General features: G+C 31.0%; 1 protein-coding gene across 5 annotated transcripts in view; it reads right to left on the bottom strand.

The window, feature by feature from the left end:
- The window catches only part of Dzip3 (DAZ interacting zinc finger protein 3), an 85,974-nt gene that overhangs the window by 41,873 nt on the left and 28,393 nt on the right, over positions 1 to 15,708 (bottom strand). For 4 of the 5 annotated variants that reach the window (XR_010039415.1, XM_063224912.1, XM_063224914.1 and 1 more), the window contains 7 exons: positions 15,213 to 15,293; positions 13,270 to 13,394; positions 10,043 to 10,157; positions 6,368 to 6,487; positions 5,064 to 5,165; positions 3,691 to 3,783; positions 2,973 to 3,025 (listed from right to left, as the gene is read on the bottom strand). Coding sequence is in view for 4 of the 5 variants with exons in the window: in XM_063224912.1 (XP_063080982.1) it covers positions 2,973 to 3,025; positions 3,691 to 3,783; positions 5,064 to 5,165; positions 6,368 to 6,487; positions 10,043 to 10,157; positions 13,270 to 13,394; positions 15,213 to 15,293 (689 nt within the window). In the remaining variant the exon portion in view is untranslated. Of the gene's footprint in view, positions 1 to 2,972; positions 3,026 to 3,690; positions 3,784 to 5,063; positions 5,166 to 6,367; positions 6,488 to 10,042; positions 10,158 to 13,269; positions 13,395 to 15,212; positions 15,294 to 15,708 lie in introns of those variants that run through there. The other variant, XM_063224915.1, reaches the window with a different exon arrangement.

Genomic DNA, 15,708 nt, shown 5'->3' with positions numbered 1-15,708 from the left:
ACAACTGAGTACTATTTTTCCATAAAGAAAAAGAAATCATTTGTAGGAATGAATCATGTACAAATGAATCATTTGTAGGAAATGGGTATACCTTGAGACTTAATGCTAAGTGAAATAAATCAGATACAAGCTTAAATATCACATGCTTCTCTCATATGCAAAATGCAAAATATAAATTAAGAGCAAAGTAAAAGGTAACAGGAAATAGAGAGACAAATCTTTTGCAAATGGGAATGGAACCAAGAGATGGACAGAAGGGAAAGGAGAGGGCACAAGAGGATGAAAAAAGAATTGAGATGTATTATGTACAAGTACCAACTCCCCATGAGAAATGTGATTCTTATTACAGCAAATATGTACCAACAAAAAAATAAAAACTCAAGAAAAAAATAAACTAGTTAAAATGTAAAATGCAGCTGCTACATTAATATCAGAGAGACTTGACAGAGGAATATTACTAAGGAAAATAAGAATATTATATAAAGATATAAGGGTCAATTCACCAAGAAAATATAACCCTAAATGTATGTAGAAGCTACTAAAACAGTTGCAAAATACACAAACAGGTAACAGACAAACACAAAATAGATTGTGCACCAGATTTTAACATTTTCCTCTCAGTAACTGAAAGAAAAATTAAACAGAAAATTAGTATTGATATAGGACACTGAAACAAGATTACAAACTAACTTCTGCAATATATATGGACACTTCAAACAAAAGTAGAATAAGATGTTTTTCAAAAATCATCAAAATATAAAATATTATGCATCACATAGCAAAATGACAAATTATAAAGGATTATAGTACTTGAAAAAGATATTGTGTAATCACAGGAATTAAATTAGGGATAAATATCTGAGAAGACAGCTGAAATGTTCGTAAACATTTCACAATTCAGCAACACAATTCCAAGTAACCCTGGGTACGTACACACACACACACACACACACACACACACACACACACAGACACCTAGATAGGAAAACACTTTCAATGTAATAAAAAAATATTTACATATAGCAAAATGTATGGGATATATTTAAAACAACAGCTTATGGGAAAACAGTTTGTAAAGAACAGACTTCAAACCAATAGTAAAAGCTTTCATCTTCATACAAACAAATTAAATGCAAAGCAAGTAGAAACAAATAAATAACAAAGAGCAGAAATCAATGGAATTACAAATGAAAAATCAGTGAAATTTTAAAAGCTGATTCTTTAGTAAGAGCAGCAAAACTGAATAAATCTCTGATAAGAATGGAAAAAGGAAAAAGAGCAATACAAATTCCAAGTACCAGGAATAAACATGGTGATGTCATGCAAATCTAAGGATTGTTTGGCTGAAGAAGTCAGAAAATTGAAGTTGGAGACATATGACCACTGAAGAGATGGGAGAATCCTACAAGGGAAAGACAGACAAGAAATCTCTAAATTCTTTCAAGCTCCATTTCTTGTCAGAACACCTGTACCACAAAACTGTGAAATAGATTAAAAATAGGTAGCTAGATTGAGGCTAGAGCTACTATCTCCTAAAAACAGAATTGACAACTCACATTCAACCAGGTTAACTACTGATTAAAACAAAAGTAAATTATACATTCCATTGGAGAATAATGAAATTTATAATCTCTACAATTACTGTATATTTATGGGTACGAACTATGTGTCAGGCATGATGATACATGCAAAATAAAGCGCTTGTTCTCATGAAGATTATAGAAAATGAAAAAGCCAAGGTACAATAAAGTTAGTAAATTTTAACCTGAAAGAATATATGATAAAAACATCTACTTTCATTAAGGAAGGCTTTTCAGATGCTTTAACTAGTTAAACGCAAAGGAGCAGACTGATTCATGCAAGGCCTGTAAAACAGAACAGTTTTACTTTTGGTTAAGAATCCGGACATTTTATGAGATGACACAATGAAGAAATTAAAGAAGCTTAGTATAGATAGTGTAGACTATATAACTAAAAGAAGCTTGGCATGTGGTAAAAGCAAGAGATGACACTATTAAATTCAGTGGGTTTCAAGATAACTGAAGATTGACAGCACGGAATCTTGGTTTTAAGAGCAGCGTGAAACTTACGAAAGACTTTCAAGCACAAAAGTGATATATTTTAATTTTTATTTAAGAAAAGTCCTGCTGACAGCTATGTTAGTGAAAGACTAGTGAAATGCAAGGCTACAGACATGTAAGAGTTATAGGGCAATGTTGCAAAGAAGATCAAGGGTTCAGTTTTAGACATGCTGAATTATTTCATAAAGATAAAGGTAGAAATATTCAGGATGCAGAAAGATGCACAGGTCAAAGCTTTAACAGAGAGATCTGTGCTACATTCAGATTTTGACTCCATTAAGGGAAAACTGAGGTCTTAGCTATACATGCATTATCCTTGTGTAGACAGAAAATTATACATATTTATACTTTAAACAGAAGGAAAAAATCAGTGGTTTAAAATAACTTCTTATATCAAAACTTCTAATTTTAATTATAACACTACATCTCCCTGACTTCCCAGCTTAAAATCTGTCTCTGTGTGTGTGTGTTATTTACCACTAAAGTTTTCTCATCTAAGAAACAGAAAGATTCCCATTGTGAGGCAAGTTTAGAGGCCCGAATAAAATTTGAAGGATAAGACAAAGTCTTCGTGAAAACCTAACTTAAACAACAACTTTAAGACAAGTATGTTTTGTTTTTAACAAAGGACCTTTTACATGTAAGAGAAAAATACTCACCTTTTTTTGTCCTTTGCTTTAAAATACAAATGTTTAAACTAGTCGGAATAGAGAGAGGAAAAAATGGCAGGAGATTCAGTATGATTTTTCATACTGAAATCTAAACATCTAATACTTCCATACAATTTAGCAGTGTTCTAAGAACAACTAAAATATATATATATATATATATATATATATATATATATATATATCCATGAAATAGTAACACAATATTTTATTTCAAGCTTACCTTGCTCCTAAATTTTCAATGGCTACATATTCATCCTTTCTCACAACTTCAAACTGCAAGTGATGAAAAAAAGCCCTAAAGTAAATTTCCAAGATTCTTTAATGTGATCTTTTAGTCTTTACATTTAAAAAGAGACAATAATAAATCCATAGTGAATATAAAACAAAACAGAATGGTTAGCAACATATAATCTTTTTAAAAATAACAAAGCAAAGTACCTTTAAAACACTGTTCTACTTTACAGTACAATAAGATTTAAATACCACAATTTGAAATACAAAAATAGAATTAAAGATTAAGTAAAATTCATTTCTACTTGTAAGTCTGGCTTATAGTAATCTGAAAATTCAACATGATACTTCATTAATTATAATCTATAGATATACTCATAGGAAGATATTTATAGACTAAAATAGTTTCAGAACTTCTAAAATTACTTTTAATGTTATGTGGCACAGAAATAAATAATCCTTGGCTCATGATAATCTTATCGGTAAATTCAGGTCAAATTTAATTATTTCTCTATGTCACTATTCTTAAATTTTCTTATTCTTAAAGATCACTTTTCATTAATCATAGGAATAGAAAGATCAGAGGAGCTAATCTACCTCAAGGAATATATGGCTAGGATCTTATTATTAATCTTTTCAAATCTGTTTCAAGACAAAAATTCTACTCCAGTGAAGGTAAACAAGAAAAGTAAGAAAAAGATACTTACCAAAATTTTAACAATTCCAGGTATATCGCATTGTAGCATCCTTACCATGTCACCTGTGCATTCTTCCTTCAAACACTTTTTGCCACTAAAACTCTAAAGTTATTAATAGAAAAACAATAAAAAGATAATTCACTAAAGTACAAATTTGAGTGCACATAGTTAGAGCAGATGCTGCTATACGGCAAAATGAAAGCTATTGCTAAACATGTGAGTTAGCTGTTCATAGGTTGTCCATGTCCTATATCAATGACTGTCTTCTCTGATCATTTCTAGTTCAAAATCTTTAAGGAGCTATATTACAGGCTAAAATATATTTGCTGCTCCATGAAAAACAACTTTATGTAGATGTACTAATTAAGCAAACATTTAAAAATATTGAAACTGGATACTTGAGGATTCCAGAGAATAAGTGAGGATTCTAGAGAAAAAGAGAAGTCTTTTCTCTGGTTCTGACTTTGCTATTTCGTTTGGTTAAGTTATTTGTGTTTCTTTTATTTCTCCTTCTAACGATGACTGACATTCACTGCCATGACAATGAAAGAAACTATAAAGTATTTCATGGTATTTTAAAAAATGATAATGCCTGTTGTTTTTACAGTTTGCAGTGCTAGCTTATGTGCTTTATCTGTTTATACTTAACAATAAATCTACAAAAGTTTATCTTATCCTCACTTTAGAACAGAAAAAGTTACACTTAGTTACAAGTTAAATTACAAGTTAAATGTAATAAAATTAGTAAGTGGCTTCTACCAACTCTGCATCCAATGATCTTTCTATTATATCACAATGGCTTTATAAAGTTTTTCTGTTTTTTCACAGAGCAAACCTTATAGGACCAAAAGTAACAGACTCAATTTATCATAATTAGCTCACTAAAGATTAATGAATATAGAATGAATTTTGGGTTTCCACTTCACTTCAGTGGTAAATAACTTACAATATAAATAAATCCAAATACGGAAATGAAAGTTTTTCCTTATTCTCACTGTTAAAATAAAAATTATTCTTAAAATTATGCAATTAACCTTTTTGTATGGTTATTAAGCAATTCTACTTTTTGGTTGTATATCCTTCATGGGCATATATGCAACACTATTTCTATCCTTGAGGATTAACTTCTAGAGGGAAGAGAACAAATTGACACAAATCACTAAGAAAAGCAACTAGCAAAACACCCTCTGTAAAGAGCTGTTTAGTAAATGATAATGATGAATGAGTATGGGAGTATGGTGCTTACATTAGAGAGAATAAAGAAAGAAAAAAGGAGAAGGAAAACAAAATGGGAACAGAAAAAATGAAAAAGAAGATGGCATAAAGAAAAGAGAAGAAGAAATGCTATAGTAAAGTTTGAGAAAGAAAAACAAATATAATACCTGATCATTTTCACCTGGATATTTTAAATTCTTGAATTTTTTCCAACAAATTTTGTGGAAATAAACACAGCAACTTTTACTGCACATTAACTGAAAAAAACCCTTTGAGGGAGGAAAGTAAGATGTTGATAATGAAAATAGCAAAGTAGATACAGAAAATATTACTTCACCTCATTTCTAAAACTGTAACTGAAAAGTTTTACACAGAATTCAAAATTTACCAGCAGAGATTAAGATCACCAAAGAACTTTACATCTTTAAAAACTGAAAAATTATGACAGTTTTAAAAAAGCATTGATTTTACTACAAAATAGTAGAAACTAAACCAATGTTATCTATAGAGGAATATATGTGTACTCCTCTTCACCTTCATTTTTACGTTCCTCTTTTCCGCCAGTTCCACTCCACAGCATTACTCTTTGAATTTGCTGTCATCCATCACCCACAGCTCTTATTTGTTCATTTGGTAACAGCACCTGAGTACTGTGTTACCTCAGGAGATGGACTTTTTGTATTTCCTATTCTAAACATCCTGGGAAACATACCGATTTCCTTTTAATAGGAATTCTGCTTAGATTATAAAACTCTACCTGCCTAGGACTCTATGCTGCAACTGTTTATTGGACTGGATCCCTGCATTGGCTTAGGACCACATTAGTAGGTCATCTAAACCAAACAGAAGTGCCTGGCCCTGATCACTGTACCTCACACGGTCAACGTACTGGTCTTCCATCCTAATGAACAGATCTTGGCTGTGTCTCTCTCCATCTTTCCTAACTACTGTACTACATTAGGCCTTGCAACTGAGGTTTCAATTATCTTTTAAAGTGAGGTCTAATTTTTACTGATGTCCACATCTTATTCCACCTTGTGATTTCACAGTCTTGTTCTAACTGATTCAGAGAAATTTATTAGAAGTGCTCTAATTGTTGGATTTCTTTATATCAAAACTCTCTCTCTCTCAACCACTCTCTCACAAAGACTCATGGAAGAGATAATACTCAGATAATTACTGAGGAGCACAATCTCTGTTCTTAAAGAAATGCTACTATTCTCAACCTCTAATATTTCTAACTATAAACAAATTTTAGATTACTTTTGCTGTATAATAATAGGTATAATAGTTATAAATTTCAAAGTACATACTATAAAAACCTTCTAAAACCAATTCATTCTTTTATTGACTCAGAATATATCTCAGAGATAGTCAAAAAACTTCCCAATTGTAGAGCCACTATAATTAAATTAACTACTTTTAATTTGATAATTACATTTAAAAAATAATTAACTGGTAATTATACTACCTTATAATTTGTGTTCTTTAAAATATCCGCTTCACAAGATCGCTCACAATCTAGGTAACTACAAATGGTCTGTTTCATTATATTACTTTCAGTTGTCTTGATAAAATTATTGAGGAGATCCTAAATTTTAAAAGAAAAAGAATTTTCATGAATTAGTAAAAATTAAAATAATATTTCTAATGTTTATTGTAAGTAGTATGTCCATACAATGTCCCTTTTTGAAGAATCTGTATACATATTTTTTAAAAGACAGTAATAGAATAAATACATTTCCCTCATTCAAAGTAATTAATATATAGCAAGTCTCTAAACTAGAAATACTAAATTTCTGACTGAATGATACAAAATAAAGAAAAGAGAGATGCATATGTTTGAAACTGTATTTCACCATCTTAACCTATACCATAACACTTGGGCATGTTCCTATTAAGAATTACTTGACACAAACACACACACACACACACACACACACACACACACACACACACACCAGAATCAGCTTCTAGGATACTACATTGGTATCTACAGTGGTATAACACATCATTCAGTATTGCAAATTGTTATTTGCAATAACAGGCAAAGGTACAGTATAGAAATACATTTCCTTTATTAATTTTTAAAAAATGTTTCATTAATATACATTTGCAGTACATAATGTTTACCTAATTTGTGTGGAGTTGGTGCATGTACATAATACATTGTAATTTTTTATCAGCCCCTATCTCTTCCTTTTCCCCCTCCCTTCATCTCTTGAACTACTTCCAATGCCAATAATTACAACTTGAAACATAATTTCACATTTAAAATGCTGATTAAATATTAGTGAAACACCGGTGTTTAGGCAGCATCTTTAATATTTATTCTTAGGTCACACTGAATTTCTGATAGAATTATTTTTAGTATTTTAAATGCATATGGCATGACAAATAATCATCTATAGATTATTTCATACATATCAGTACACACAGAAAAAGTTGAGAAAATCTATCAGAAGGCTGAACAAATAAAAAGATTAAAAATACAAAAGAAATAACACTAAAGAATCAGTCCAGTATGCAAAGAATCTGACAATAAGCACTGAAAAAAGAAAAGAAGAAATTAAGAAGTAGTAAGCACATAAATCAAGAAATTATATCAGAATAGAGAACAAGTTCTGAACATTGTTGGTACAAAGAATTTGCCTTTAAAACTCGTAGAACAAAAGTAGAAAACAAATCACATGTAAAGTTTTGAAAATCAGAGTAACATCAGATTTCCTTAAAATAGTAAACACTGAGACAAAGGATAACAGAAAATACTTTTAGAAATTATTGTCAACTCACAATGCGCAGGCAAAATATAGATGAAATGTGACAAAAGTAAATGACTTTAAGCTTGCAAAAGAATTTACATCCCAAACAAGCACTCTTTTATGGGAAGCTGCTCAAGTAGTTGCACCACTAAAACAAGAGAGCTAACCTAAAGAGAGGAAAATTTGAATTCTAAGAAATACAGAGTTCTACATAATAGAAAAGTAATGAGCACTTTCATGGTGAGGTCAATTTAATAAGAATTTAACCTACTGATAAAATATGAGAGTAACTGTGTGTGTGTGTGTGTGTGTGTGTGTGTGTGTGTGGGCGCATAGGTATATAAAAGTGTATGTGTATTAAATGGAAAGTCCAGATAATACCTGAAGTGAAAAAAATCTTAGAATACCAGTTTTTTTGAAAAATAGGTAAATAAACAAAAAAAGATGTTTTAGAAGAATTGGATTTACTTCTAGGTATTAGAGATGACAGAGAAGAAACTTAATTTTTAAGACCTTTAAAAATGCTTTTTTCTTTTTTCTTTTTTAAGCCTGGTGTGGTGGCACACACCTGTAATCCCAGCAATTGGCAGACTAAAGCAAGAGAATCCTTGTGAGTTCTAGACCAGCCTGGCTACAAAGTGACCTCAAGGCCAGCTTGAACTGTACGTTGAGACGTTGTCTCAAAAAAGCCAAAAGAAATGCTTTTTCTTTTTTTTCTGGCAAACTTCATACTTTGCAAAATAAACATTCATTGCAAGAGCTAAGAAAAGAGAAGAGTATTTTACCAGGAAGGCAGGCAGGGATAGAAGTTCAATACCTAAAAAGCTATAATAAGTCAAAGTTAAAAGTCATATGATTATCTCAACAATATCAAAAACAATCTGTACAGTTTATTTATTATAGTCTACTGCATCAAATTATTTTACCATAATTGGAATTTGTTAATTTCTCTTTTAGTTTTGTCAATTTTGTCGTACAAGTTGAGGACCTGTTATGAGAACTACATAAATTTTGAGTTGTCATAGACCAGAATAAATAAATTTTGCATTTTTATGAAATATTCTTTTTTATTTTGAGGAATGGTTTGGGGTAAAAGTCAGTTAAAATATGAATATACTTATATACTTAAGTCAGTTTAAATATAAAATATAAATATAAAAAGATTTTATCCAAACATTAACTTTAAACAACCTGATATAGCTATGTTCATATTAATTAAACTTACATAGCTTTGAAAAAAATTACCCAAAAGATAAAGAACACCAAAAAGTATGGGGAAATGACACTCATATTTTCTTAATATAAACCGGTACAATTTTTCTGAGGGACCATGTAGAAATATAAGTAGGTAAACACCCATTTCAAAATTCCACCCTTATAAATTCATTTTAATGGAATGATGTGAAAAATATGCAAAGATCACTTAATCAATTAAAGAATAAAAAACTAATATTTAAGATAAACTAAATATTCAACTGGAAAGACTGCGTTAAAGTATAGTTATATGAGGTACTATGTAAAAATAATGTTCTATAATAATCTAATTACTGGCAATTAAAACTACTATATATTTCCAGACCACAAATGCAAATATTTAGCATTAAATCAATTTAGAAAAATACAAGGTATTGAGTTTTTGTACCTGTAAGTTTGTGTGGGAAGACACAAATGAAAATGTTAGCCAGGACTGGTGACACATGCCTATAATCCCAGCACTCTAGAAGGCTGAGGCAGGAGAACAGAAAGTTCAAAACCAGCCTGAACAGCTAAGCAAGACTGTGTCTTAAAATAAAAAATTTTTTTAAAAAAGGCTGGGGATGTAGCTCTGTGCAAATGCCCTGGCTTCAATACCAGTGCCACAAAAAAAGAAAGAAAGAAAAAGGAAGCCAAGGTAAAGAAAAAGAGAATAGAATAGAATAGAATAGAAAAGAGAATAGAATAGAATAGAATAGAAAAGAAATAAACATAAAAAGAAAAGTAAAAAGAAAAAGGCTAATAATTGCTTCTCCATTTGAACAAATATGTATAAATTTTACTTTTATCTTTGGGCATCGTTTGCCAAATTTTATGAACAAAGCATTGACTGTTTACAAGTTAATATAATAATGGTAAATATAAGTTTAAAAATCACTATTACATTTGACCCTAACCATATAAAGTACCAGACTAGCATGGATATTAATCATTTCATCTTGCTTACTACAACACTTTTCTTACGTGTTGAATCATACATTGCACCCTAGGTAATAAAAGCTCAAGTGTTTTTCTATGAAAAGCAAATTTCCAATAACAGAAAGTGCTTCGTCCAGAATATTATGTAGTTGGCTTAAATGATACTTTATCAAAGATGATTCTGATAGGTTACAGATAAAGTTATTTCTTACTTTAAAAGTTGTTGGTAAGTCTTCATCTTCTGTAGGATCTATGTCAAACCAATGATCATTTATATCTCCTATTTCTTGTAAACTTTTATGAAATTCTAGCAGCCCTCCATTATATCTGTAAGGCATTTTAAAATACAGTTAGACTGAAGGGTACTCTAACAATGTACACTTTACCAATGAAGTAACAAGTAACCCCTTTTGTGTTAAGTAGAGTGGTGATAACCTCTGGCATGCCATACAAATATAAATACTAGAACTGTCACCTATGGTAGATTGAGATGACATATAGATGGAAGGCAGGCAATAAATTATGTAGTAACTCAATGCTAAATAAAACGGGGGCCACTTTAATGAAAGGATTGGTAGAATTAGTTGGCTTTTGTTAACTGTCTTGGAGGTGTTGAAGAAAGAGAATGAGAGTTACATGTCAACCAACTATTGATTCAGGTCACACTGTGAAAACAAGATGTAATCATAAAGCCTCATTAAGTAGAGTCTATGTGAAAATATCATCAGAAATGCATGTATCAGAAGATGCTTTTCTTCTTCATCATCTTTCAATGTCCTGTTACTGCCTTCAGAAAAGTATGTCTAAGTTCAGATAAAGGAGAGTCCAAGTAAGAAAACAAAGTCTCTGCCTAGGAAAAAAAATTGTTCGCTGTAAGATTTGCAGAGCCTACTTGTATATACATAGGCAGAAACACGCATCAGAATATTAAAAGTATAAATCAATGGGCAAAAACAAAGTTGAATAATGAAGTGTATATTAATAGGAAACAATTTTCACAGAATTCAAGATACACATTCCTAAAAAAGAGACCAAATGAAGCCAGTCTTACCACACTGCCAAAAATACTACTAAAATTTTGGATAAAGATGTGGCATTTTTATACAAAGGAATACTATTAGCTATAAAGAAGGATAAACTCAAGGCTTTTATAGGTAAATGGATGCATAAGTGCAATAAATCAGACTCACATATGTAAACATCGTATTATCTCCCTAGCATAAAAAACTGAAAGAGTAAATAAGAAGCAAAATCTACAATAGATATCGTGAAAGGGAAAGAAACTGTTCAAGAGGAAAGAACAACTAGAATGGGGGAAAGGAGAAAGGAAGGGAAAAGAATATATATATATATATATATATATATATAAGATAGTTAAGATAATTATACTACTAACTTATCTTCTTTGAAAAGAATGCTTTGTGCTTATGTTGATCAATTTTGTTTTGTTTTGTTTTTTGATACTGGGAATTGACCTCAGGACCTCACACTTGCCAGGCATGTGCTGTGTTGCCTAGCTATATCCCTAGCCCAATTTGTACTGAGGATTGAACTCAAGACCTCAAGCTTGCCAGATAGGTGCTTGTGCCACTGAGCTAAACCCCCAGCATGTTTTATCAATTTTGTATACCTGTAACTTCTAATCTGATGAACCACTTTGAAGGTAACAATAGGCAATATATTTACCATTGTTGATTTCCTATTAATCTTGTTATGAAATTCTCTACTATTGTTCTTACTCTTTAAATAATAATAATAATAATGGTCCATACTAATTGGGGTAGAAATGCTTGGGGTAGTAATTTCTTGGCAGAGTAAAAATGAGTCAGAAGACTCACAAAAGTAAGATTTTAGAATGAACTTACTGCATAATGACATAGAAATTGGCCTGCAAAGCGGCTCAGGAATAAGAGGAAAGGGGTAGTATGCATGAGGCCCATAGTTCAATCCCCAGCACCACAAAGAACAAACAACATAGAGCTCATCACTAGACAATGTAGACAATGTTCCTGGGAAGGCTCACAGAACTCTTCATTTGCTAGAACAATAAGAAATACAGAGCAATAATACCAATGGCTGAGAATCTCAGTAATGGGTTGTCTTCTAGAGGACAGGGATGCTATCATACAACTGTGTTTTCTAGTGTCAGTGATCTAGAAAATTAATTCTTTCCCATGCCTATACATAAACAGATAAACATAAAAGTTTACATAAAAACCATAAATAGTTGTAAGAAAGGACAGCAGTAAACAACCTTTGTCCTGTCTCATGCTATGTTAATTCTCCTACTCTCTCACAATACAGACTGAAGAAATTCTGATTATTTAGCATTTTGTAAAGCATGTTAGCCCACTAAATGTGTGGCTTCATATTAATCAGACCTAGCAAATGGGAAGACTTTTAAGTATCTTTGTGGAAAAAAAAAAAAAAAAAAGAAAGGCATGCCACAGACACAGGAGATAAACAAACAAAAAAACTATCATACAGGTGACATTTTTAGGTATAATTTGGCGCAGCAGTAACAATTTATAGGGATTTGCTCAAGTAAACACTGATTCATTCTGTAAATCTCACTAAACCACTATTTCTTGAGGGAGAGTTCTGATTTTTAAAGTTAGGCCAGAGCTCTAATAAAGGCTTATATTGTTCACTGTATATTCCCTCATAGATCTTTAGCATTTACATTTCATAACTGAGTATTTTATGAATGATTACTTTATTAAAGTCTATATCCTTCACCATACAATGTGCTACATGAGGATAAGAACTATTCCCCCATCACCTAGCACAGTTTCTGGACTGTGATACATGGTTAGCAAATAAAATCAATGATAATGCTACAAAGACTAAGGATTTCCATTTAGGAAGTAAACAGATAATCTATGTAACTGTACAGTTTCACTTTCTTAAAATACAAAATAACCAATATTCCTCAGACTCAGCATTTGGACCCTTTCAGCCCTTTATAAACAAATTTAAACCTTAAAACTCTATCCTAAGACACTGGTGATAATATTAAAAATTATAACCATCATTCATTTATTAAGTACTACTTATTTTATGTTCCAGTTACTGTTAACCACCTATAAGGGGTAAAATACTATTGGTACCATTCTAGAGATTAAAAACATAAAGGTTAACAACATGAATTTTCATAGGTGAAGTGGAAGATAATGTATATGGACCCAGGTCTGTCAGACTCCAAAGCCCATGGTCATAATGTCAATGCTAGGATGCCTCGTATTGCCACAGTCTTTTAAGTTTTCTATTTAGTATTTTTAAGTGTATTAAAGAAATTATCTATAGGAAAAGATAAAAAAGAACAAAACAATGTACAAGCATAAATATCATGATCCCTTGTATACTATTAAATTTTATTCTCACTTTACAATGCTGAAAGTTGACACTAAAGATCTACCTAATTAAATGAAACCCTTACTTCTTTTGAGCACATCGAAGTAAGCCACGTCCAAAATAGACTAAAGACATAAAGTTTTCACAAATTTCATTTTCTTGGATCACCATCTTCATCACCAGAAATTTATTCTCTGCTTCTGTATAATCCTGCAATAACATAAACAATAACATAAACTGGGTTGATATGAAAAACATTTATTTCTTTTACAATAAAAAACTGTTTCCCAAACTGGAGAAATAAAGACAACTTTAAGAGTGATTTTTTCACATCTCTTAGTACTTCTGTATGCAATCACAAAGATAGATAATCTACTTAGTACCTAAAATATCTATCTATAAACAGAAGTGCAACATCAGCATTCAAAGTGAAAAATTATTGTAATTTTTATATATAAAAGAGACAAATATTACTTGCCAAAATAGGGGCTTTGTGAATGTCTAGAGCACAATTCTTTGTAATTCTTTATAATTTCTTCTAATTGCACCACAGGTTTTCCTAATTTTTCAAATAGGAAATAAACAACTTCCTTTAAATTTTTGGCATTATAGGTTGAATCCAGGACCTTTACATAGTAAAGTGTAACAACATTTCCAGTATTTTTTAAAATTTGGAGACAGGGTCACATTATGTTGGTAAGTTTTAGAAGTTGGGCCCAAACTTGAGAGCCCCCTGCCTCAGTCTTCCAGAGTGCTGGCATCATAAAGTGTGTACCACTGATTCCAGCTGAGAAATGCCTTCTTGACTGAAGACATAGTTTCTTTGGGGGAAGCACATCTTTATCATAAGCAATGCAGAAATAAAACTCCATATCAATTGTAATAGATGCTTCAGTCATAATGAAATAGGAATAATGGCATTGGTTTCTCTGGAAAAAAATTAAAATGCTGGATGACCCTGTTTAAAAATATTTTCAAGTACATCACATTAAATAATAAATTGTATTGCATGAAATTACTTAAGACAGAAATGTTTTCATTTTCACTGTTATTAACTCTACTTTGTAACAAGTCACAATCATATATTTAATTTATAAAACCAAGTAAAGGGTACAGATTTGGAAGCAGAAAGAGCAAAGAAATGTCAAGGTTACAAAGAAAAGAAAGAAACACAAATATCAGAAAAAGAAACAAGCCAGGCATGGTGGCACATGCCTATAATCCCAGTACTTGGGAGGCTCAGGGAGGAGGATTGCTGCAAGTTCAAGACCAGCCTGGGCTACAAAGTGAGCTCAAGGGCAGGCAGAACTACAGAGCAAAGTCATGTCTAAAAGACACACACACATGCAAAAAAAAAAAAAAGATAAAATTGAAACTTTAGACATTTTCTACCTAGTTATCGGACTTTTATATGCACCTCACTTTTTTTTAAAGATATTATTCATGTTTTGTAAAAGGATACGATTAAGAGAGAGATTAATCTACATCAGAAAATAAATTGAGACAAAGTTTTATAGATCATTTTGTATTTTACACATATAATAAGCATTTAGAAAATGAAAAAGATGTTTGAAATAATGTTAAAATAACTGAATCTGTAACTTAACATCAAGATCTTCCTATGTATTTTTATTTTATTGTATTCATTTATTTTTGGTACCAGGGATTGAACTCATGACCTTGCACTTGCCAGGCAGATGCTTATGCCACTGAGCTAAACCTCTGGCCCATATTTTACAATGTCATTTTAAAGTTTTTTTTTTTTTTTTTTTTTTTGGTACTAGGGATCAAACTCATGACCTCACACTTGATGGGCAGGAGCTGTGCCGCTAAGCTGTATCCCTGCCTGTATTTTTAGTTTAATAATATAATATTTGACATAATTACAATGCAAATACATGATAGAAAATTCCATGAATGGACTCAATGTTCTAGAATTTTTATTTTAAATCATTATTTTAACCTGCTAAAATGAAGTCAATGTATGTATACAGATTTATAATGGGCCCCACACAAATACATACATACTTCTTTCTTCCCTCTTTCTGTGAGTGCTACTCCATACAAAAACAGTAATGTCAAATAATAACCAATATCAATTTGGTGTGCCTACAAAGAAAGAAAAATGTTAGATATACATAAAAGGAGCTACTTTTCAGTATAGCAAGCTTAATTAAATATCTTAGGTCTATTAAATAATTATATAGTAAAAATTATCATTATATTACCTATCATTTAGTATTTACTATAAATAATATTATGTATTCGATAATTTGATCCAAGAAGAGGGATTTGGTTTAAAGAAAATGAAAACAACTGAAATGAAAGCAAAATTTTGTTACATTAAACCTTCCAAAAATTGTCTCATTATATAGTATTTTAAGTTTGAGGAATACTTTCGATAATACATCAACAGAAAAATATCTACCACCTACCTTAAAAAATGCAATGATCTGTTATATCAAAATTCATTACTCTTCTCATATGGGTTTTGTCACAACAACATAAACATAAAACTTATCAC

The sequence above is a fragment of the Cavia porcellus genome, unplaced genomic scaffold (assembly GCF_034190915.1).
Source record: "Cavia porcellus strain 051 isolate PalLab524CR breed Dunkin Hartley unplaced genomic scaffold, mCavPor4.1 scaffold_15, whole genome shotgun sequence".
NCBI classification, from domain to species: Eukaryota; Metazoa; Chordata; class Mammalia; order Rodentia; family Caviidae; genus Cavia; species Cavia porcellus.
The sequence above is the reverse complement of the archived record's forward strand: the minus strand, read 5'-3'. Positions and strand labels throughout refer to the sequence as shown.